This window comes from Leuciscus leuciscus, assembly GCF_965113295.1.
Source record: "Leuciscus leuciscus genome assembly, chromosome: 2".
NCBI lineage: Eukaryota > Metazoa > Chordata > Actinopteri > Cypriniformes > Leuciscidae > Leuciscus > Leuciscus leuciscus.
Genome location: NC_138726.1, coordinates 45,334,314 through 45,355,884, shown reverse-complemented (window position 1 = coordinate 45,355,884; position 21,571 = coordinate 45,334,314). Strand labels below are relative to the sequence as shown.

Sequence of the window (21,571 nt, the reverse complement as noted above, 5' to 3'; positions counted from 1 at the left end):
AACACAAGAACTTTTAATTTCTTTTTATAGTTTTAATTTCATACAAAGCCAACATAAAATACATTAGAGGCAACCATTGTAGAAGGCCAAAATATTTAACAAAAAAGTCTTTGAGGAAAGTATTACCACAGTTTTGGTATATCAAAATAAAATAAAACATGATATAAATGTAACTGTCGTAGAATTAATGGATGAGAATCTTGTTGTACTTGATTTAAACTTCTGAAATCAAGATCAGAAAACCTATTGTGTATTTAGCTTCAAATATACCTATTGTGTGTCTTTAGTTATAAACGGTTGGTTTGTGTTTTTGTTTATGCATGTTCATTTTTCTTCATTTATGCTTATTGATCATCTCTTCCAGCTTAGATTGGTTTGATCCAGAAAAGTCATCAACCTGCAAAACAATTGTTAAATCCCAGTTAGGGGGAACAAACAATTTAAACTGCCAAAATTTTATAAAAACAGATCCCCAAAAGAGACCTGGAAGAAATCCTCCAGAAATGATGTTTTACCTTCTGTCCATTCTTGTAGAAATGGAATGTTGGCATACATTTAATGTCACAGTAAGCGGCCACATCCTAGAACAGAGAAAAAAGGAGCGGAGGTCAGGTCTGAATAGGTTTATTCAGTCTGCCGTTTGATGATAACCATCTTTAATAGTGTCTTTTAATTTTGCTTTGCTAGTCTGGGCAGATCTTTAGGGCTGAAATTACGTCCATGACACGATGGCTGTTGAAATTTAAAATCCTTTAAATGCTTAGGAAAATGCTTTGTTTCATATTCAAATCATCTTATTTGATATTTTCCGCCAATGGTAAATTCAGTCACAAAAGGGTCCACTGGATTGTGGGATGTGTGGATTGTTATCAGGATCTTCAAACACTCTGCTTGCATTTGCCACCCGTACCTTGCGATTTAAATGTCAGTCAGAAAGCATGACATTTTAACAAATCGCAAACATGTATAAAGGATTCAGCTTTATACACACACACACATCCTGTAATCTGCTTTGCAACACAGCATTGTAATAATAGCTAGTGTTTGTAACCATAACAACATGAGCAAACATCAGAATTGTTCCATTCTGGCAGTGTCTCAATCTACCTCTGATAAAACTGAATGACAGCCAATATCCTTTCTCAGCACTATCATGTGAATCAAATAACACACTATCAGCAAGTTGATCTGGAGAACAGCAACCAGCTGACGTGTGTGCTGGGATCTTCTAATGTGTTTGGGCCCTTTTATAAGGTTTGGCTGTATGTGAGTATCCAAATACACTATACTACACCAGACATGCGTGTCAACTCGAGGGGGATAGCGAGCCAAGTATTCAAATGAAAGTAACACAGTAAAACCCAGATGGTGAAAAGGGTGTTTTGCTCATTTGCCTCAATAGTCTGTAGGTTTTTGAGTGTATTCATCAGAGAAAAAAGACAGCAGGTGACTAACCTGTGCATCATCCACATCCACCTTTAGAAACACCACATTTTTGTTCTCTTCTTTTTCAGACAGCGCCTGTGGAGAAAAAAAAAGGCGGTAGTAAAAAGCAAACCACAAAGCTCTCAATCAAAGCACTTCCTTTGAGCTATAAAATGTTGTTCCTCCTCCTGTTTCATCTGTGACATTTGCATATGCTTTCTTTTATTTCCTAAACCAGGTACAAATTAATGTGGATTGAATGAAAGTAAAAGTGAACAGCCGGTTAATGTTGTTATGTAGTTTAACCATGCGGCTGAGGTTCGTTTTTTTCTTGTGGTTGGTTCTCAAGTACACCAGAATATCAAAATGAACTATGTATTGTCTTTAAAGAATAAATCGGCTCTTTTAAGGATCTTTTTGTCTTTTATCCCTCTCTTCTTCCTTTATCAGGACTACCTCTCATTTGCATTCTGTGAATGATTCACACATTAATTCTTAAGGAAGCTTCCCCAGCGGTTGCCCCGACAACACAGCACAACAACAGAGCCACTCCTGATGTTTCCGGAGGCCTCTATAGAATAAACATTAGAATCATGACAGCTCCAGATGTCACTCTGAATCTCGGATGCGTAGTATGAATGCTCACTTTAAAGAATGGAGCGATGTTCTGGCAGGGCCCACACCATGTGGCTGTGAAGTCCACCACCACCAACTTGTTCCCGGCATTTTTCAGAGCGTTGTCAAAAGCAGGCTGCAAAAAAGAGAGAGGAAGGAAAAGTTCATTTAATTTCTAAACTAACATGACACATTCCTTCCTGCTGAAGTTAATTAGAATGGAAGATGAGTCATAATGCTGTGGCTTAAGCAGGGTTATTGAGATTTTTACAAAAGAACTATAATTATGGTCTATCAGGTAATGGGAAGCATACTCAGAAAGGGGTGACATTGCTTTCGGTTCTATATGAGATACTTGGAAAAACAGCTCATTTCCTTTACAATGAAATTACACTTAAGCAAAACAAGCAATTATCACTTTATGGTCAATTAATATTTAATCGAACCATTTATGTACACATGTATGTGTATTGGATTACATTAATTAAAATTTCTTAACGACTTTGTAAGATGCATCATAGAGCAATTTAAAGTAAATCATGTTTGATTGCATCATTCTTTTTAGTTGGATTTTCAATGAACCGGATAACAAAAAGTTCTGGATGATTCGTTCACGAATCTGACTGAATTGATTCGAGTTCTCATCCCAGTTCTGGAGTGAGTCAACTCACTGGCTGACTGGCTGACTCGATGAACCGAGAACATGACCTGTCTTATTCTCAACGAGTTAAGAACCGATAACAGAAATTAAACAAACGTGACAGTTGCGAAACCGAGCTGGTTCAACCTTTAACCAATGCATTTACACTGTTTACGACGTCAGACCGCGTTCAATTCACTTTCGTCGGAGCAAGATGGCGGTGCACATTCTCTTAATTAACTACACAAAAGTACAGCAATGATTAAATCTTCTTCTAGAAAATGAAGAACAAAATGTAGTAGCCTTAGGTGTGTTGGCTTTTTATGTTTTTGATTAATTTAGGAAGAACCTTGTAAACTTTTTCGTATTGTTATATTACAATACTATCATGTTTTTGCAGGCAATTACTAGCTTATTTTGTTGTAAATAAAAAGGTCTGATTATGTCACTGCATTAAATAGGCTAACTTAAGTATTGTGGTATTTTCTTACTGAAACGCCCCCAAAATCTCGAGTTTCCCACTGGTATTTGCGACTTGTGGTGGCATTCTTGTGCGTTCAACTCGTAAATACGATCTCCGACAAACCGAATTAAAAAAGACTACACCATGACGTAATTACGTGACGAAAAAAAGAACCGCTCTTTGAAATGAACTCTTCGAAAGAACCGATTTGCTTAAATGAGTCAGATCTCCCATATTGTGTTCCAAGTGTTTATACACACGCCAGCACTTTCTCATTGACAAACACGTAACGTTAGCCTACTAAATCATAAGTTTTAACTGAAAACAAATGCACTTTTCATTTCCTTACTTTCCACTATTGCACTCTGCTTTGTGGTTCTGTGGAAACAAAACGTTCTGTCACCACCCATCGGTTCCACAAGCACAGTTTCGTAAAAAAAAAAAAAACGAAACAAAAATGCGTTCGTCTGTTTTTTAGATAAATACTTCAAATAAAACAAAAAATAAGTTATTAATAACTTATTCGAATATATATTTTTCCCCCATAAAAATCTGAAGTAAAACATAAAGAATATACAGTCAAAAGAATTGCATCCAAAGTTAAGGAAAAAGCTAAAACACTGGTATTATGTTCCTACCTTATCCTCAATTATGGCAATCATTTTGATGTCTGTCAATGGACTACTGTGTGCTCTGAAAGGTCCTGCTTCGTTGACAACCAGAGTGGCAGCAGCGCCGTATAAAAACACTGTCACGTAGCCCCACCTTCAAAGAGGACAACGATCCAATCATGGAATTCTGCGCTCCTACTATATCCCCGCCTACCGCTACACCCTACAAATATTGTTGTATATGTTACGTGTGTGATCAGTTGTTAGTTCAGTAAATGCGATATATGTGTAGGTTTTGCGCAGTTTATGACATAAATATTTACATCACCTCTATAACGAGTAAATCTTTTTATATATCTTGAAAGAGAATCACTGATCCCGGTTTTGTAATGAGCAAGTCAGAATGACTTGACAGATTCCGGGATTAGGCTACTGTACGCGCCATGACGTCACCGAGAGTAGTGGTGGACTGCTAAACTGTACAAAAATTGAACATCCAATACCTTTCACAACAGGTTTATACTATCACTGAAGAAATCCTCATAAAGACAGTCGGACAGAAGACTGTTCTTAAAAATAACGCTATTTAATCTTACTTCATGAGCAAATAGGTTAGGTAATAAAAACAGATCATGAGATTAGTCATGGGAGTATTAGTATTGTTCTTTGGAATTTTTTTGTCACACTTCCTATGTATCATTTGACAGAATCACTGTGACTATATGTGTAGGCGAAGGCTACCCTCAAATCTTCTGCTTCTCTATAGCCTGTTAATAAGCTGAACCTTAAGACAACGTGTGCCTTATCTTGAAAGCACACATATGTGAGTAACACTATTTAGTGTTTAATAAAATCAGTCCTTAATAAAATATTCCTTGAATTCATGTCCTGTTGATGTTTAACGTCCTCTAGTGGCAATCAGCCTTTTATTATATTTTACTCAAAGTACTTTTACTTTTCTGTGGAAAAAGGTAGCATTTAATGTCAGCCTATTACTGTGCGGCAGAACCATCAGTCCAATGCAAGACACTTTTGGATGTATCTAATAATGAGCAAACATGTTTTACTGTGGTTTTGTGTTCTGATACACCTAAAATCATTAAATGTTTCTTAAGTCAACATGCAGTTTCGGGATGAGCCTCAACAAATGGACCATGGTCAAACTTTTCGGTTACACAAGTTTAGTTATAACTGAACCGTCACCACAATATCTGTATGTTGGAGCTGTGGCCTATAGCAGTTGACATGTTTTGAATCTGGCTTGCAACATTTCACCCAGAAATAATGGACATTATTAATCAGACAGTCAGACAGAGTACTTGTAAGAATATACGCAAATATAAACATGAAATCTGAGGCTTTTACTTGTAAACATATTGCAGTTAATAGAACTTCTTATAACATCATTTCTACTACAAAAAGCACTTAGTGGACAAGTTTAATTTGTAGGAAACTCAGAAGTGAAGACCAAGAGACTCGGTTGTATCTTTAGCAGGATTCTTTATTGAGAACACGAGCTGTTGGTAGCTGCAGTCATCAAGTCTAAGGCAGTGTATAGATTTTAGGAGGCAGTGCTTAGAAATGGAGATAAAGCACCTGATTAACGACCTTAAACAAAGCATGCAAATGAAGTATCCAGGTACAGAAACCCGCCCAAGACTCTAGAGAGTGTTACCAGTCCTAATCCAATCATCATATCTGTTCAAAGACTGGGACAGGGGCTCCTAGAGCCATTAAAGACAAAGGGTGGAGTCTCAGTAATCTGACTCATTTGACTTACAATAAAGAGAACAGGACTGGCAAGAACTTCTTGCTAAAATATTTGCTTAACCAAATCATTCATCTGATGTCATCATCTTTTCCTTAATTGCTAAATACAATGTACTTTCCCTTAGTTTTTCATGTGATGTTATGTTAGGATGTAAGACCAGCAGATCTTAAACAGATTCTTAAATTTGTAATTCCCCAGTACCCTGGACCTTTTAGACACAGACTAGGTGTTAGATATGTGTCCACATGTTTTCAAGATATAGGCCTACAAATGTGTCACTGTATTTTATGTGTATATTAATAGGCTATTTGTTCATTTGAAAAAGACAACAGATGCATGTCTAAGCATGCTTCAGACTTTAACAATAGCCTTCCCAAGTCCATCGCCCTTCAGCATCTTTATGAAGGCAGTCGGCATGTTTTCAAAGCCAACAGTGACCACTTCCTTCGTCTTCAGCTTGCCCTGCAATGAAACAGTTGAATGTGTCTACATTCCAATTCACTTTCTCATTCTGGTATGTGCTGCGTATTAATGGCAATTACTCAGTGAACTTCAGGTCATGAGCTATAACCGCTATTTACCTCTTTCTTCCATTTAAGCATTCTCTTCACAGATTCTTCATCTTTGTGTCTCCAACTTCTCACCATAAAGCCTTCTATTTTCAGTTGCCGTGTCATTATTTCATGGTGAGGATAAGGACCTATGAGAAAGAAATTGAATATTCTAATGTTGCACGGAATCCTGCATAGCTTGCATTTTTCATATTCTCTACTGTCCTCTAGTGGTTGTAATGTGTATAACTATTTAATAAATTTTCTCTAGTTTGTTTTTATTCTAATATTAAAATGTGCCATTGAGCACTATGACTTAAGAGCCGGGGGATGAACATTTTTGAACGAGATAAAAATGTCAAAAAAATTTTTTATTTTGTTTAAAGTACCGCCCTTCGGAAGCAACAGAAGATACTTATATGTCTCCCGGAAGACAAATTAAGTACAATTTACCTTGATCTCCAAATTCACAAAGTTGGAATCCCCCTGGCTCTAAATGCATCGTGTTTCCTTCTGGATTCTCAGTGAATGTGTGAACTTTTTTAATAGTTGTGTTTGAGTCCCTCAATTGTCCTCAGTGTGAAAAGATGGATTTCAAATATGCAAAAGATGCTAGAAAAACTGAAAAATTTGCAGGACCTGAAGGATTTTTCTGTAGAACATTGGCCAGTTTAACTGCTCAGGACAAACAAGGGACTCAAGAACAACCATCACAAAAAAAAAGAAAAGAAACAAAAGTTGTGGAATCAAGTGTATGTAAACTTTTGAACGGGGTCATTTTTATAAATGTAGCAATTTTTTTTGTCTTGTGGACTATATGTAAACATCTTTTATGTAAAATATATTATTCATATATATATATATATATACACAGTACGTATATATACTGTATATGTGTGTGTGTGTGTGTGTGTGTGTGTGTGTGTGTGTGTGTAACTGTAACATAAAGCATTAAACCCATTTCTTAGGCTACCTATTGAACTTTTTAAAACTTAATATGAAATGCGTGCCGAAAATGTGTGTAACAACTTGAATTTTCTGTTCATATGTCCATTTAGTTTCTCCGTAAAAATGAGACTTACACATCTGAGGTTCTGTGTCATTGTACGTGGCTATTGCACCGCAGACAGCGATACGACCACCTGGCTTCATGTTTTTCAGTGCTGCAGTAAAGAAGGGCCCTCCCACCTGGAGAACATTACACACACAAACAGATCTCCTTCATTTAAAATGTGACCAATTATGTTATTTATCTGAGAGCTTATAAAATTGTAAGAATACTTGTTAATACACTGAACAAAATTATAAACGCAACACTTGTTTTTGCCCCCATTTTTCATGAGCTGAACTCAAAGATCTAAGACTTTTCCTATGTACACAAAAAGCCTATTTCTCTCAAATATTGTTCACAAATCTGTTAGTGAGCACTTCTCCTTTGCCGAGATAATCCATCCACCTCACAGGTGTGGCATATCAAGATGCTGATTAGGAGACGTGCTCACTAACACAGATTTAGACAGATTTCTGAACAATATTTGAGAGAAATAGGCCTTTTGTGTACATAGAAAAAGTCTTAGATCTTTGAGTTCAGCTCATGAAAAATGGGGGCAAAAACAAAAGTGTTGCGTTTATAATTTTGTTCAATGTAAGTAGACTGAATGTTGGAGGCAAAAATACACATATAATGTTAATTACATTCTCAAAATAGCAGTCGTATCCTTCAGGTGAAGCTTTCTCCAGTGTTTCCTCCAGTGATGAGACAGTCTTGTAGTTGAAGGCCTGGTCAAAGCCCAGTTCCTTCAGGTATGCCACCTTGTCATCACCTCCTGCTGATCCCACAACCTTGCAGCCTTTGATCTTGCAGATTTGACCCACCATTGCACCCACAGTACCTGCTGCTGCGCTCACCAGAATCGTCTCACCTGGCTGTATCTTACACACCTCTTCCAGGCCATACAGAGCAGTTAAACTAGAGGAAAAAGGGGATGGGATTTACATTTACATTTAGTCATTTAGCAGACGCCTTTCTCCAAAGCGACTTACAAATTAGGACAAAATAACTGGATTTAGACAAATAACTGATATTTTCATTCAAAGAACAAAAGAATTGCCTAATGATTGTGAAGGAAGTGTTGGTTTTGTGTTTGTGTGTTTATTGCTATTGAGAATCAAAGAATTAAAAAAGAGAGCATGATTATGAAACCTTATTTTATTTCAGTCTATATGTGTTACTGCCTTCATTTAAGTCGCGATTAAATTACCCAGGCATCCCTAAAGAACCGAGGGCTAGGGACATTGGAATGTCACTGGGCCATTCGGATACTATCCGGGTCAAGATGGGCCCGGCTGGACCACTCGCTTTTGTTACAGTGTGTGTCCTCCACCCACAATCAGCAACCACGTAACATCCCTCAGGAAATGCTGGGTCCTTGCTCTTCAGTACCCTGACAACCAAACAATGAGTTAAGAATATTTATTCAATGATATGAATTGTTGTTTATGTTCGTGAACAGACCTGTTTCCTCACTTGAATGCTTACTAGCATACTTGAACTTACTAATGCAGTATAGCCTAAGATGCAAATTAAAGTCTACAGTCTTATATGTAAACTGTGAGTTTCTTTGTTTCTCAAGATGTTTTTCCACTCGTCTAAGTGGAAGTGTCTTTAGCGGTTGATGCAATTGAAACCATATTGATGAGTGCACTGAACAGCTTGAGGAACAGATCCAGATGCTAGACATTATTGAACATTTTACGATTACTTTTCGTAATCAAATTTTCTTTCCCTTTTCACAATGAACATGCTTTATTTTCTGTAAACATTCTGTATAACTGGACTGAATCTATGTTATATCACTAACAAAAAGTGTTAATAAAATGTAACAATAGATTACAATACAACTGATAAGATTTGTTGTTTTCCTTACTTTGCCAGCTGATTTCCATACTGTACATCCCCTTCTTTTTGCCACATTTTACTCAGAGATCTACAGAAACAGCAGGAGACATTTAGAAACATGAGCTAGACACATCACATAAGTAGTATAGCTAATTAAATAAAAAGATGTTTCAGTCATATGTTCTAATAAGAAAGACTTTGGTGCACCTTTACCTCATATACGGATCAACACTGAAATAAATCGCCTCCACAAGCACATCTGAAGCAAAAGGATTATGATAAATCAGGATTATGATACCATCGAACAGGTAGCAAAAAGACAAATATATGAATTATCTATACCTCCATCTTGTAGCTCTGGCAGAACTTCTTCTCTCATTTCAAAGTTACTTTCCTTAGGAAAGCCCTCAAAGTGTTTTTTGAGGATCCATGTCTTTGCTTTAACCATGATTGTATGTCAAAAGCTGCACAGGGCACAGTCTTCAAGCTGGAAGTTGCTCTAAGGGAGAACAGCACCTTCTTTTATTGCAGTGATGACAATGAACACTCTTATATAACAATACGACATTAATAAACTGACATGACATTGCAAATTCTTGTAACCTTTATACTGATATTAATGGGTGAGGTGCGTACCGTCTCATCTAAGTAGGCTACACCCAATATCGTTTGCCATAAGCTTTCAATATATAAAAAAAAATTGTAAACAATATTTCAGGAGAAAAGGTATCACCTCAGGTACCCCAGCACTGCAGATTTTCGCTGTAATCAGGTGTGTTAGATAAAGGCAAGATGACCTCAACTGTGCATGCCTATTATGTGCTGAGGAGCCTTATGCAGATTCATTCTTGGTTTTAAATGTTCCCAACTTCCAGGAGGATTGTAGTAAATTTCATTCAACAGACATTTAAACATTATGAATTATGAGTTATGAGTGTGTGGTAAACTTAAATGTTGGTTTGCGGATGAAAAGTGGTTTCATTTTCTGATTTGTTATCAGAAATATCAGAATACAACTTTTTAATGCAGTCAGCATGACTTTGAAATTACCTTATAACCATGACACCGGATTTAGCAGCCTACTGTATAGCCTATATCTACTATATACAAAGGCGTCGACGCCTGAATGAAATCAATGTTGTTATTCCATACATAGCCTACCATTAAAATAAGGTCTGTCATTCTAAAATATATTTAAATGCATTCTTAATCAAACACATGCAACACAAAAGCTACTACAATTTTGCCATGATGAAATACATGAATCTTTCCTTTGACTCTCCTTTATGAACATTTACTAAGAACAACGATTCTTTCATCAATAGCCACAAGATGTCAGTGTTCACTAAAGTTTTAAAGGAGACGTACACATTTGTGTTGCGTCATTGTACGTCACCACAACACCCAGTGGAGGTAGTGAAAATACGTACTTATTTGAAATGTTACATTTTAAGCTGATGTAGATCCTCTGCTTTTATATCAAATAACGTTCTTATAAAACTTGTCTTTTTAAAAACTTCCTTTTGAAAACTAAAAAGTTAGTGGTTGTCTCTTACTCTTATACTGTTGTTGGAAACCTCGCCCCTTATAAACAGTTAAAAGGGAAGCCTAATCAGATTCTAAAGATAATGGTTAGTTGGACATATTGCCTTTATTGCAAAAAACAAACAAAAAACTTGTAACCTTATCGAATTGCATGAGTGTCATAAATCATAATACAATAAAATAAATAAAAAACTCACACACTCACTGTACATTAGTTCATCTAGAATAGATCATGATGACTCTGCACTTTTTTCTCTTTTTTTTTTTATGTTGCATAAAAATCTTTTATTTCTGCTTTGTGCATATCTGTCCTGGATGAAAATGTGACACTAATTAACAAAAATCAACTTTATTTGTAAAACAAAATAAAGGACACAACATTATTAATGCAGAATCTATGCCTAAAATAACATGATTATGGTTATATGAGCAAACCACTGAAGCACTTGACATCAGACTTTAACGATGGCTTTACCAATGTTTTCCCCCTGCAGCATCCCCATGAACGCAGCAGGCATGTTTTCAAACCCAACAGTGACATGTTCCTTACACTTCAGCTTTCCCTGTAAACCGCCAAATCAAGAGAAACTGCATCATTATCCAAATATGAATATTGAGATAAAGTTAGTATCAACCATGCATGCGGATGTACCTCTTGCATCCAGGTCAACATTCGCTTTAGAGACTCCTCATTTTTATTTTCCCACCTGCTCACCAAGAATCCTTCCATTTTCAGCTGCTTAAAAATCATGTGCATGTGTGGATAAGGACCTAAAAAGGACATACACATTATCACAGCTGTAAATGAACAGGAGTCTATGTCTACCCAATTCTTCATGTCTAATTTTATGCTTCAGTAATGGTGACTAAACTTTTTATGCATTGCTAATAGGTGTAAAGGTCATTCAAAGCACCCTCTTCTGAGCTGTGTTCGAAATCGTCTCCTATAACCTCATTCACTATTCCCTACATCACTCCACTAATATAGTTCACTTGAAGGAGTGAATAAAAACGAGTGAGCGAATTCGGACACTGATTGCGCAAAAGGGCTGCTGTTTTTGTATAGTTTGTGCTTGAGGTTTAATAATCATTTGAAACTTATCAAACTGGCAACTCCAGTAGTATTGCAAAGATTTATCTTGATCTCTATCAAGAAACTAGCATGTATAAACCTTATTTATATAATTTAATAATCAATAAAACATTTGATTTGTACCTGTATGATATTAAGCTGTACCCACATTGGATCAGAGGTTTGGAAAATGGATGGATGGATGATTCACCTGTGAGCTGCATCTTCTGACAAAACGCGTGAATTCATTCAGAATGACCTTCACAGTGCATTATGGGTATTCTCTGGCCGTTAAGTGTCCATCAGTTGTACACTCGATATTGCAGTGCATTGTGGGATTGAATTAGTGCACTCGATAACGTCCACTATGGTTTCGGACACCACTACAAATGGCTATCCTCCAAATAGTGCCCTATTTAAAGGTATAGGGGTTGATTTCGTACACAGCCCAGGTTAACAGCACCATGAGAATCACACACATATAGAGACTCAAACCTGTTTGTGGGGTGGTGTCATTGTACATTGATATTCCTCCACAAACAGCAATACGCCCAAAAGCCTTCATCTGCGGAATAGCAACACTCGAAAAAGGGCCGCCCACCTGGAAAACACAAACCAAATCACTGAATAATCAAGATTACGAAGATGTCTAAAAAGAAAATAATTGAAAAGGCCCACAAAAAGGTATAGTTATTTGACAGTTAGTATTAGAAAATATATTAACCATTTAAGTATCAGTCAGTTCTTACATTCTCAAAATAGCAGTCATATCCTTCAGGTGAAGCTTTCTTCAGTGCTTCTTCCAGTGATGGGACAGTCTTATAGTTAAAGGCCTGGTCAAAGCCCAGTTCCTTCAGGTATGCCACCTTGTTATCACTTCCTGCTGATCCCACAACCATGCAACCTTTAAGTTTGGCAATTTGACCGACTACAGAGCCCACCGCCCCTGCGGCTGCATTCACCAGTAAGGTTTCTCCTGGTTTAATGGCACAGACCTCCTCCAAACCGTAGAGTGCAGTCAGCCTGTGGCACACAGTTAATGTTATTTATTATCTATTCATGTATCATTTTATCATATAAAGTTTGATTTCTATTTTGTGCCTCAAATAAAAGATCCAGTACAGTTTCTAAAGAAGTTGAAATAGGATTGCATCAGAATTAAGGTCCATTCAGACCAGGAATGAAAACTATATTAGCACCCACACCAGCACAAACAGTATGGTTTTTACAAGGGTGGTCTGCCTCTTTAAATGCTTGAGCATTTTGATGTTGGTTAGGTTCTGATTGGCTGTCAATGTTTCTTTCGTTCATCAACTGAAAAAAAATGGTCTGAAAGTGATTCCTAAAACATCGTTCCTCTATGTTGTTATCTTTATAGCTGCGGTGTAGACTTCCCTATTCTCATATGCCTTCTTTTTGTGAGCAGTCAGAAAAGAACACAAATCATTTGCTATCGGCCAAAAACACTTCTGAGAACATATGTTTAAAAGCGATCCAAAACTAATGACATTAAACAGAGAACATGTGGGCAACAAATGTTTGTCGCATAAAGCCAGAAGTGAGTTACAAAACACATCTACTTTTCCCAGAACTCGGTAATGTCTACTCACAACATCTGTGATGCTGTTTGATGTGCTCAAATGAAACATCAGATAATGATTTTATCAATGTGGATTAAGCCTTTGACCTACCGTTCCAAGACCATTTGTAAAAGAAGCAATTGTGGGTTTGAAAGAAGCAGTGGGTCTTACCCTGGCATGCCAATGGCTCCGATGGCATGGGAGAGGGGGACATCTTGAGGCCAGTCATCTAAGACTTTGTTGAGATCACTCCCATCTGACACAGTATGTGTTCTCCAACCACATCGACCAACCACGTGGCAGCCCACGGGAAATGAAGGATTATTACTTTGAATCACCCTATAGTCAAAATAGAAGAAAGAAGAGACTTTGATTGGAAAATTAAAGCAACACTAAGGAACGTTTCCTCTTCGGTCGCCCTACAGGTTGGAAGCGGAATTGTCCATTACCGCTGTCGTAAATAATTTCGCCGCCCGCAACCTACTGTCGCACACACGCACGCTCGCTGTTTATCTAGCACCGGCTTTGGAATGAACGATGTCCACAGACAAGGTAGAGTATGTTGCATGATTTCATGAAAGCATGATGTATTGTGACATCAGAAATGAAGAAAAACTAAATAATGACTAATGTAACGCTTGACGTAAAGCAAGTCAAATTTGTAGTTTTCTTATGTCTCATTCGAACTACAGAAACGCGACCCGGTTTGGCAAACTTGCATAGTGTGGTTATAGCAGATATAGGGCTGCAAAGCGAATCCAGAAGTGCCTTTCACCCTGTTACGACTTGATGAACCACTGATACGATTTTAGAAACATTATTTTAAGGTAAAAAAATGTACTTAGTGTTGCTTTAAATTATCACATTAAGTACGTAAATATTTTTTTGAAAGTGGTTTATAAATCACCGACTCCAATAAGTTTATAGTCGGCATGAAATGGAAGTTGCGATAAACGTATAAGTGAAATAACTCGTAGAACAAGAAAAACTTGATACTTGATTTTGTCCTTGTGACTCATGTGAGTGAGAGATTGTCCTGATATCATTGCAAGAGAGAGGGGAAGTTACTTTCATTAAAGATTACGAGGGCACATTATTTAAAAAATAATGAGGTGCACGGATACATTATTTATAACAATATTCTATAAAAATAAGAATGGTCTATTCTGATTCTGTGACTTTAAAAAGGAGAGGCATTGTCCCATTTAAAAGAAACATTGTATAAACCCAAACTGGTTTTAAATGGTCTCTTAAAGTATGCACAGTTTAAACAGTCATTTAAACATCGTGCCAGTTCTTGATCTAACTATCTAATGGTCAGTGATGGTAAATGAGTTGCAGATGCATTTCTTTTCGAATGATAACCAGACGGTTGGAAAGATCCCATTTTACAATGACTTTACACTTTTGTAATCTTGATAAGAGGGATTGAACAGGATGAAGCCAACTGTCATTGAACTGAATAGCTATTTCTCTTACTTGGCAACTTGAGTTCCGATCATCACGTCTCCTGCTTGCATTCGAACACGACTGTATGGTCTAGAAGAAATTAAAAAGATAAAATTGTATATTTAGGGTAAATAAAAATGAATGCCTCAAACATTTCACAGAAATCAAACAAGGAATGATTTTCAAACAAGCAGGATCAGTATAACATTATTGCATGTATTCAGGCCCTTAAATGCAGATATTGGTGCACCTGCTTATTACAGCTTTCTAACTTACCGCATGTAAGGGTCCACACTAAGGAACAGTGCCTCCAGAAGAACCTCTGAAGTGCAAGAATAAATTATATTTAATAGAGCAAATATGAAAAATATAATGTGAAATTTAAAGAGCACAAACCTCCATCTCTGGGCTCAGAGAGCTTCTCTAGTTTCAGCTCAAAGTCGGTGTCTTTGGGAAAGCCCTCAAAGTGCTGCTTCAGAACCCAGGTTTTGGCTTGAGTCATGGCTCTTTGTTTGGAACTGTAAAAGCAAACAAAAATAATATTGCATACATAAGTTAACACATGCAAAGTGTAAAAAGAAAGTAGTGTAACCTTCAAAGAAACAGAATGCGTTCCACGAAACGCAGTTGATTTGCTTACACATTACATTAGCAATAGCCTAAAAAAAAGAAGCATAACTAGTTTGTATGATATAAGTAACCGTATTAAAAGAAGTAATATAAGTGAACGACGCCTCGTGATGCCATCCCAAACAGGCACAAAATCACTCTCACTGAAATTTTGCTGGACTGTTCCCAGCTGGTGGAATGATCTATCTCAATTCGAGCAACTGAGTCTTTAGCCATTTTCAAAAAATGTCTAAAGACACATTTTTTCGTCAGCACCTGACCAATTGATACTAGGACTTAAAGTTTCTATTCTATTTGTTTTGTTTTTCTGATTAAAACAAAAAACCTTCTTTGTAGACTAACTGAGACTTGTTACAGCACTTGTACACTGTTGCCCTCTTGCTGGTCTTATTCCTTCTATTGTTCTCCTCATTTGTAAGTTGCTTTTGATAATAGCGTCTGCTAAATTATTAAATGTAAATGTAATAACCATTCTTCTTATTTTCTTTTAATGGCTGTTGGCAAACCCACTTAAAGAGCAGCACGTTAAGTGTGGAGCAAGTGACAAAACAACTAGTGATTAAAAATACAACAACAACAACAACAAAACAATATGTAACGTTATATACTTTACAAAGTGACCGTAAATCCTATTTATTAGCTGCTAAACCTTTTGCTTTCAAATAATTTACAATTGCACAATAGACGTTATACTGTGCTGAAGCATTCTTTAGTATTGCCTTAAGTTAAGTGTTACATTTTTAATATTCAGAAAACTTTCTTCTTGAAATAACCACAAGTATACATGCCCGTTAATGTACACAAAGCTCTCTATTCTTCTATGCTTCCTAGTGTTGCGCAGAGAACTTGTTTAAGGCCCTCCCACTGCTACATCTTGGCTGAATCTCAATCATGTGACCTTGTGTATTTATCTGATTGGCCGACTAGATTTGTCAATCATCTTCAATGAAGAGGCTTCTGATTTTTTCCTCTCAGTAAGTCAACATCTCTCTATTTTTTATACAGTTTTAAGCAGCATTATAATATTATTACAACCTCTGTGGCAATAAATAAGCTTTTGAAATAAATTAATGCGAGAAACCACCCACCCCCACGTGATGTGACGAAAGCAAGCGCGGGCATTTCGGAAGTGTGGCACGCCAGAAAGACTGCAATACATCAAAACGCAAACTGTGCTGTTTTAAAAGGTAGGGATATTTTTAATTATATACTGCTTTGTGACATACATGTCAAAGTCCGTTTTAACTGATTTGTGGCAAATGTATTAGCGGTTGTGCTCAGATAATTAGCAAGCAAGATAAAGAGCTCGGTTTAACGGCTCTTGATATTCAAAATATTGTATTTATCTGATATTCTGACGTTAAAGCTAAAGCAACTTTGACTTTAGCTGTCTTTGAGGTATTGGTCAGGACCATAGACTGTAGGAGAAAAAGAAAACATTTTGTGGAAACTGCTTTTTCCAAATCAGTTTTTCACAGAAGAACATTTCAGGCTAAATTACCACAGCGATGTATTAACGTTACTGTTTATCAGTCACCTTCATCACGTCCAGCTGCAGCAGACGTAACGTTATGTGGGTTTACTTGTCTATGCTGAAAGGCTCTAGATGAGAAACAAAAAATAAGTGCACTTTGACTGATGAAACTTTGATTAAAAGCTGAGCAAAGCAACATGTTTGTTTATAACCTATAACCTGTTCACCTGAAATTGTTAAACTTTGAATTTAATTATAGTTGTTTGGTCTTTGAATATAGCTTACATAGGTTGTTACAAGCGGTGTGACTATACAAATTCTGTTTCGATAGTACTGGTAACTTTTTGTTTTGATTGTAAAAATGGTTTCAATTCTAAAAATATTTATGTAACGTTGCAGTTAGTTCTAAAAAAGCCTTAGGAATCCTTATTTGTATGAGTAGGTAAATTAATGTGTGTGTGTGTGTATGTAATTAAATTACTCCTTGATGTTAAATAATAAGAAATGTTTCTTGAGCACCAAATCAGCAAATTAAAATGATTTCTGAAGGATCAAGGTACACTGAAGACTGGAGTAATGATGCTAAAAATTCAGCTTTACCACTTTTTTTATTTTTTTATTTTAATATATATATATAATTAAATTGTAATAATGTTTCCACAACATTACGGTTTTTAATATATTTTGATTAAATAAATACATAAGAGAATTCTTTCAAAAACATTTTTTTAAATTGTACCGACCCCAAACTTTTGAACAGTAGGTTGTGTGTGTGTGTGTGTGTGTGTGTGTGTGTGTGTGTGTGTGTGTGTGTGTGTGTGTGTGTATGTTTTCCAGTTTGCACACAGTACAGTATTTTGCAACACTCAACCCGGTGGGAGCTCCTTTTGTGAATGCGTATAATAAGTCAGGCTTGCCATAAATGTCCTTTGACTATCTGCCTTAGGTTAACTGAATATCTGACGTGTGAGCAGAGTTCACATAAGCAGACATGCTGGATGGGGCTCAGTTCGTTGAGGCATTGTCACGGTTGGGTTACCTACGGGCGTCTGTGCTTTCGGGTTCTGAATTTGACTGGTTATTTGACACCGCACCAGAAAACCTGCACCTTTTACGTGTCGTCTGCAACCGCCTAAACCGCAGCAATGTTCTAATGCCAGAGGAATTGCAAGCATACAAGGCACTCCGGGAGTCTGGTAAGCCCATCTTGGATGAGGCGACTCTGGCTGAGCTGCTTAAAACCTGCTTGCCCGTGGATGGAGGTGTAGGGTCACAGGGCTGTTCTGCGCTGGGTGGAGAGGGAAATGTAACAATTGAGGACCTCGAGACAGAACTTCAAGCTCTCCGTGAGGAAAAGCAGCTAAAACAACGCAGACTCAACAAGCTGCAGATGCTAGCTACCAACTGGGGTGCGAACTCCTCTGCATCCCAAGCACTGCTGCAGGAAGGAGGCAATGTGGTAAAAGATGCCAACTCTGCCTTGGCAGCTGAAAACGCATGCACCAACTCAGCAGTAGAGAACTTGTCAAAGGAGACCACCAAACTGGCTGGCTTTTTCCAAACCAGCCCTCATTTCCTTAGGAGTAAAGATGGAGCCGCTCCACCTTTAGTTCCTCAATCAGGAACCCCAGTACTCCCCTCTCAGTTGTCTCTAGAACCGTTCCTCCAGCAACAGGAGCAATTCACCAAAGCGTTGGCTGCCTACACTCAGCGTCAGTTCTTTCAGGGCATCTCGGACATGATGGAGAGCTCCACATTCAATCGCTGCCAGCTGACAAATCTGAGCTGCTGCAGTGAGAATGAGGAAGAAGAGAATGACGGACTAGTGGAGCTCAGGAGGAAAGAGATGGCACAACTCCAGTGGGCATATATAGTGGCACAGTACCAGCTGGTGAAAGAGAGGGCAGAGGAGCGTGGTGACAAAGCAGCAAAAGAGTGGCTCATCCAGCAAATGAACAGCAGCACAGAGGTAAACATGTTTTACTGCTGATACTTTTTTATGGCAAACTGTGTACTTCCTTTGGCCCTTTATTTTTCAAGCCTAGTAAAGTTGAACAGAAGTTTTTTCTGTTTTTTAGTTTTAGTTTACTTAAACTTTACTTAAAGTTTTTTACTTTTAAGAAATTCAGCAAGGATGCATGCATTAAATTGATGAAAAGTGACAGTAGAGACAATCATAATGTTACTAAAGATTTCTATTTCAAGTAAATGCTGTTCTTTTGAACTTTCTGACATCAAAGAATCCTGAAAAAATTGAATCACTATTTCAACAAAAATATAACAATAACAATGTTTTTAACATTGAACATTAATAAATGTTTCGTTAGGACCAAATCAGCATATTATAATGATTTCTAAAGGATCATGTGACACTAAAGACTAGAGTAATGGAAAAAATTGAAAAAAAGATTTTTAAGTTTTAATATTTCACAATATTACTGTATTTTTGGTCAAATAAATGCAGCCTTGATGAGAATAAGAAACTTCTTTCAAAAACGTAAAAAGGTAGTTGAAAGGTAGTACATTGAGTTTTAGTTATTTAGTATTAGATCATAGCTGACATCCATTTTGTAGATGTGTGAAACAGCTTTTTAACCAACATGTTACCAAGCAAATTTGGTTGTAGATAAACACACTGTGCTAGGAGAAGAAACTTGTGCATGTGACTTTTAAATAATGATACAGTTGAGGCATTATTTTCTGTCTCTTCTTGGAATGGGTATACCCATGAATGTTTCTAATTTTCATTCTTCCCTCCCTCTCGTAGTCTCTGTGCTACTCGCGTGTGAGCAGGCTTGAGCCTGATCTACGCTCTGAGATCCTCTCAATTCAGTCTGAAATTCAGTCTCTAATGTTAGACCCAGTCCGCTCCGCATTACGAGACTGTGCCCGCCTCCTTAACATCCCCGTGGTGCGTGGTGACCTCACTCTTCAAGTAGCCAGGCAAAATTACTACAGCTCCAGACAGAGCGAAGTTCGCAACCAGCTTCTCAGTCAGAAGGCCTTCTTTGAACTTGTGCATCTGGCCCAGGATGCTGAGCTCCTTAGGGGGAAGACGGTGATGGAGCAGCTTGATGAAATGGTGAAGAGGCTGAAGGGGGCAGCAGAAGCTGCTAGTCAGAGAGAAAACACTATGACACAACCTCACTTGACTCAAGTCCCCTACCTTGGTCCTAATGCTAAACAACAGATCATAAGCTCCAAAGACACAGCCTTTAGCAGGTAGTCAACCATGTGTGGAGAGAAGTTTCATTTAGAGTTTTTTACAGTGTAATGCAGGTTGAGATTTTAAGACTATATCCCATGTTCATCCTTCAGGTTGCTGCAGATGCTCGAGATGGGTAAGGCCTCCACGGAAAGAGAGGATCCATTCCAAACATACTGTAGGCTGGAAACAGCAGCCTCCAACCTACAGGAGAATCATGTCAATGTACAAGAGGCTTTGGATGGGGCCGGACGAGAGCAAGCCTTTACTGGAGCTCGGTTAGAAAGTGACCAAGATGCGCTCGACCAAGTGGCGTACTCTGACATAGTGCAGCCTCTCCTGAGGCCGCAGGTATGTGCTACAGCCACATCTGCACTGGAGCTCTGCCCTCATGCACAGGTATGTCTGTCTTGTCTTTCCTTTTTCTCAACCTTACCGCCATTTTCTACATCATCCCTTGTGAATCCCAAGAAACGTGAGCAGATTCATTTGTCAACATTCATGACTTGTAAAAAGCATGCACCTCTCATCATTGTTTGGTGGTGGATTCTTCTGCATAGTAATTTTGTTTTGTTGCTGTTTTAAGACTTGGTGTTTTCATTCTTTGTGAAAAGATTCAAAATTGTCTGGCTTCTGTATTCTTTCCTGTCATTGCAACACCTCACTGTCTGTGAAACACATTTTATTGGACTGTGATATTTGTTTTGTCCTCTGAGAACAGATTTGTTCTGCTGACACCCTTAAACCTTTTTAACAAAGTTAGTCCAGAATCACTTTTAGAGTTTTAAATGGACCTTACATTTTTTGTTTTATCTATTTTTATATTTTAACCTGGATTGGCCATGACATTTAATACAATTCAAAATCGTTTTAAAATTTCAAAATATTCAACACACATAATATTTAATTTCTCCTCTTCACTTCTCATCCTCACTTCTCATTTTAATGATTACCTTATTAGCAGTGAATTAGATCAGTTGTAGTTATGTTGTTCACCACTTGCATGCACAGAAAGCAATCAGGGTTCATAAGAACTTTAAATCCTCTCCGTCTGACTTGTTCCAACCTACTCTCTCTGTTTAGGAGCTCACAATTGTTCTAGATGAGCTGGAGGTCAAGCAGAAGACCTTGTACACACTTCTTCAGGACATAGTTGGAGACTTGAAGGCCAAACGAGGGAGACTTGAACGCAGCGCCTCCCTGAGGAGAGAGAGGGAACTGTATGTCTATTTCCATCTGGACCCAAGACTGCTCAGCAGAGCAGTGAGAGATATAGAGGCTCGAGCAGGAATGTAGAATCAGATCTCCTTTGTCTTCACCAGCCAACATATACAGAGCAAAAATATGGCTGACTGAGAAATTAATGTTAGATGCAGATTAGGACATGGACCATTGTTGCTTCTATGTTGTCGAGCTCCATAGATCTTATATTGTCATGTATTATTCTTTATTAATCTGCTAAAAGTTAATGTTCTTTAGGTATGTCAAATTTGTGTTCAATGCCTACATTTTCACATTAATTTACTTTTGTACTTTTACAAATGAGCCACACCTTGTATAAATAATGGTGCTTGTATATGTTTGGTGATTAAACAGTTCTATCTCTGTGAATAAACATGTAATTTCTGTGTTAGAGCAAAT

General features: G+C 37.5%; 4 protein-coding genes across 5 annotated transcripts; 1 reads left to right on the top strand and 3 right to left on the bottom strand.

The window, feature by feature from the left end:
- Nucleotides 1–8: 8 nt before the first annotated feature.
- txnb (thioredoxin b) lies at nt 9–3,934 on the bottom strand. Its single transcript, XM_082148490.1, has 5 exons — nt 3,782–3,934; nt 2,072–2,176; nt 1,456–1,521; nt 516–581; nt 9–397 (listed from the first exon to the last, which is right to left on the bottom strand). The coding sequence occupies exons 1-5, from the start codon at nt 3,803–3,805 to the stop codon at nt 335–337; spliced, it is 324 nt and encodes a 107-aa protein (XP_082004616.1). The 5' UTR covers nt 3,806–3,934; the 3' UTR covers nt 9–334.
- A 1,300-nt stretch (nt 3,935–5,234) lies between these two features.
- On the bottom strand, nt 5,235–9,537 carry ptgr1.2 (prostaglandin reductase 1, tandem duplicate 2). Its single transcript, XM_082148464.1, has 8 exons — nt 9,318–9,537; nt 9,189–9,234; nt 9,004–9,063; nt 8,338–8,520; nt 7,772–8,045; nt 7,159–7,264; nt 6,107–6,225; nt 5,235–5,987 (listed from the first exon to the last, which is right to left on the bottom strand). Exons 1-8 carry the CDS (start codon nt 9,421–9,423, stop codon nt 5,877–5,879), a joined length of 1,005 nt encoding a protein of 334 aa, XP_082004590.1. The 5' UTR covers nt 9,424–9,537; the 3' UTR covers nt 5,235–5,876.
- Nucleotides 9,538–10,853: 1,316 nt separating this feature from the next.
- ptgr1.1 (prostaglandin reductase 1, tandem duplicate 1) lies at nt 10,854–16,129 on the bottom strand. Its single transcript, XM_082148477.1, has 9 exons — nt 16,040–16,129; nt 15,018–15,139; nt 14,898–14,943; nt 14,652–14,711; nt 13,344–13,511; nt 12,342–12,615; nt 12,088–12,193; nt 11,173–11,291; nt 10,854–11,083 (listed from the first exon to the last, which is right to left on the bottom strand). The coding sequence occupies exons 2-9, from the start codon at nt 15,121–15,123 to the stop codon at nt 10,973–10,975; spliced, it is 990 nt and encodes a 329-aa protein (XP_082004603.1). The 5' UTR covers nt 15,124–15,139; nt 16,040–16,129; the 3' UTR covers nt 10,854–10,972.
- Nucleotides 16,130–16,274: 145 nt separating this feature from the next.
- haus3 (HAUS augmin-like complex, subunit 3) lies at nt 16,275–21,570 on the top strand. 2 transcript variants are annotated; one of them, XM_082148428.1, is made up of 5 exons: nt 16,275–16,438; nt 17,672–18,694; nt 19,493–19,947; nt 20,044–20,329; nt 21,014–21,570. In XM_082148428.1, the coding sequence occupies exons 2-5, from the start codon at nt 17,717–17,719 to the stop codon at nt 21,224–21,226; spliced, it is 1,932 nt and encodes a 643-aa protein (XP_082004554.1). In that variant the 5' UTR covers nt 16,275–16,438; nt 17,672–17,716; the 3' UTR covers nt 21,227–21,570. The 2 variants fall into 2 exon arrangements, with proteins under 2 accessions (XP_082004554.1, XP_082004555.1); XM_082148429.1 differs by having other exon boundaries at nt 17,563–18,694.
- The last annotated feature ends 1 nt before the right edge of the window (nt 21,571 follows it).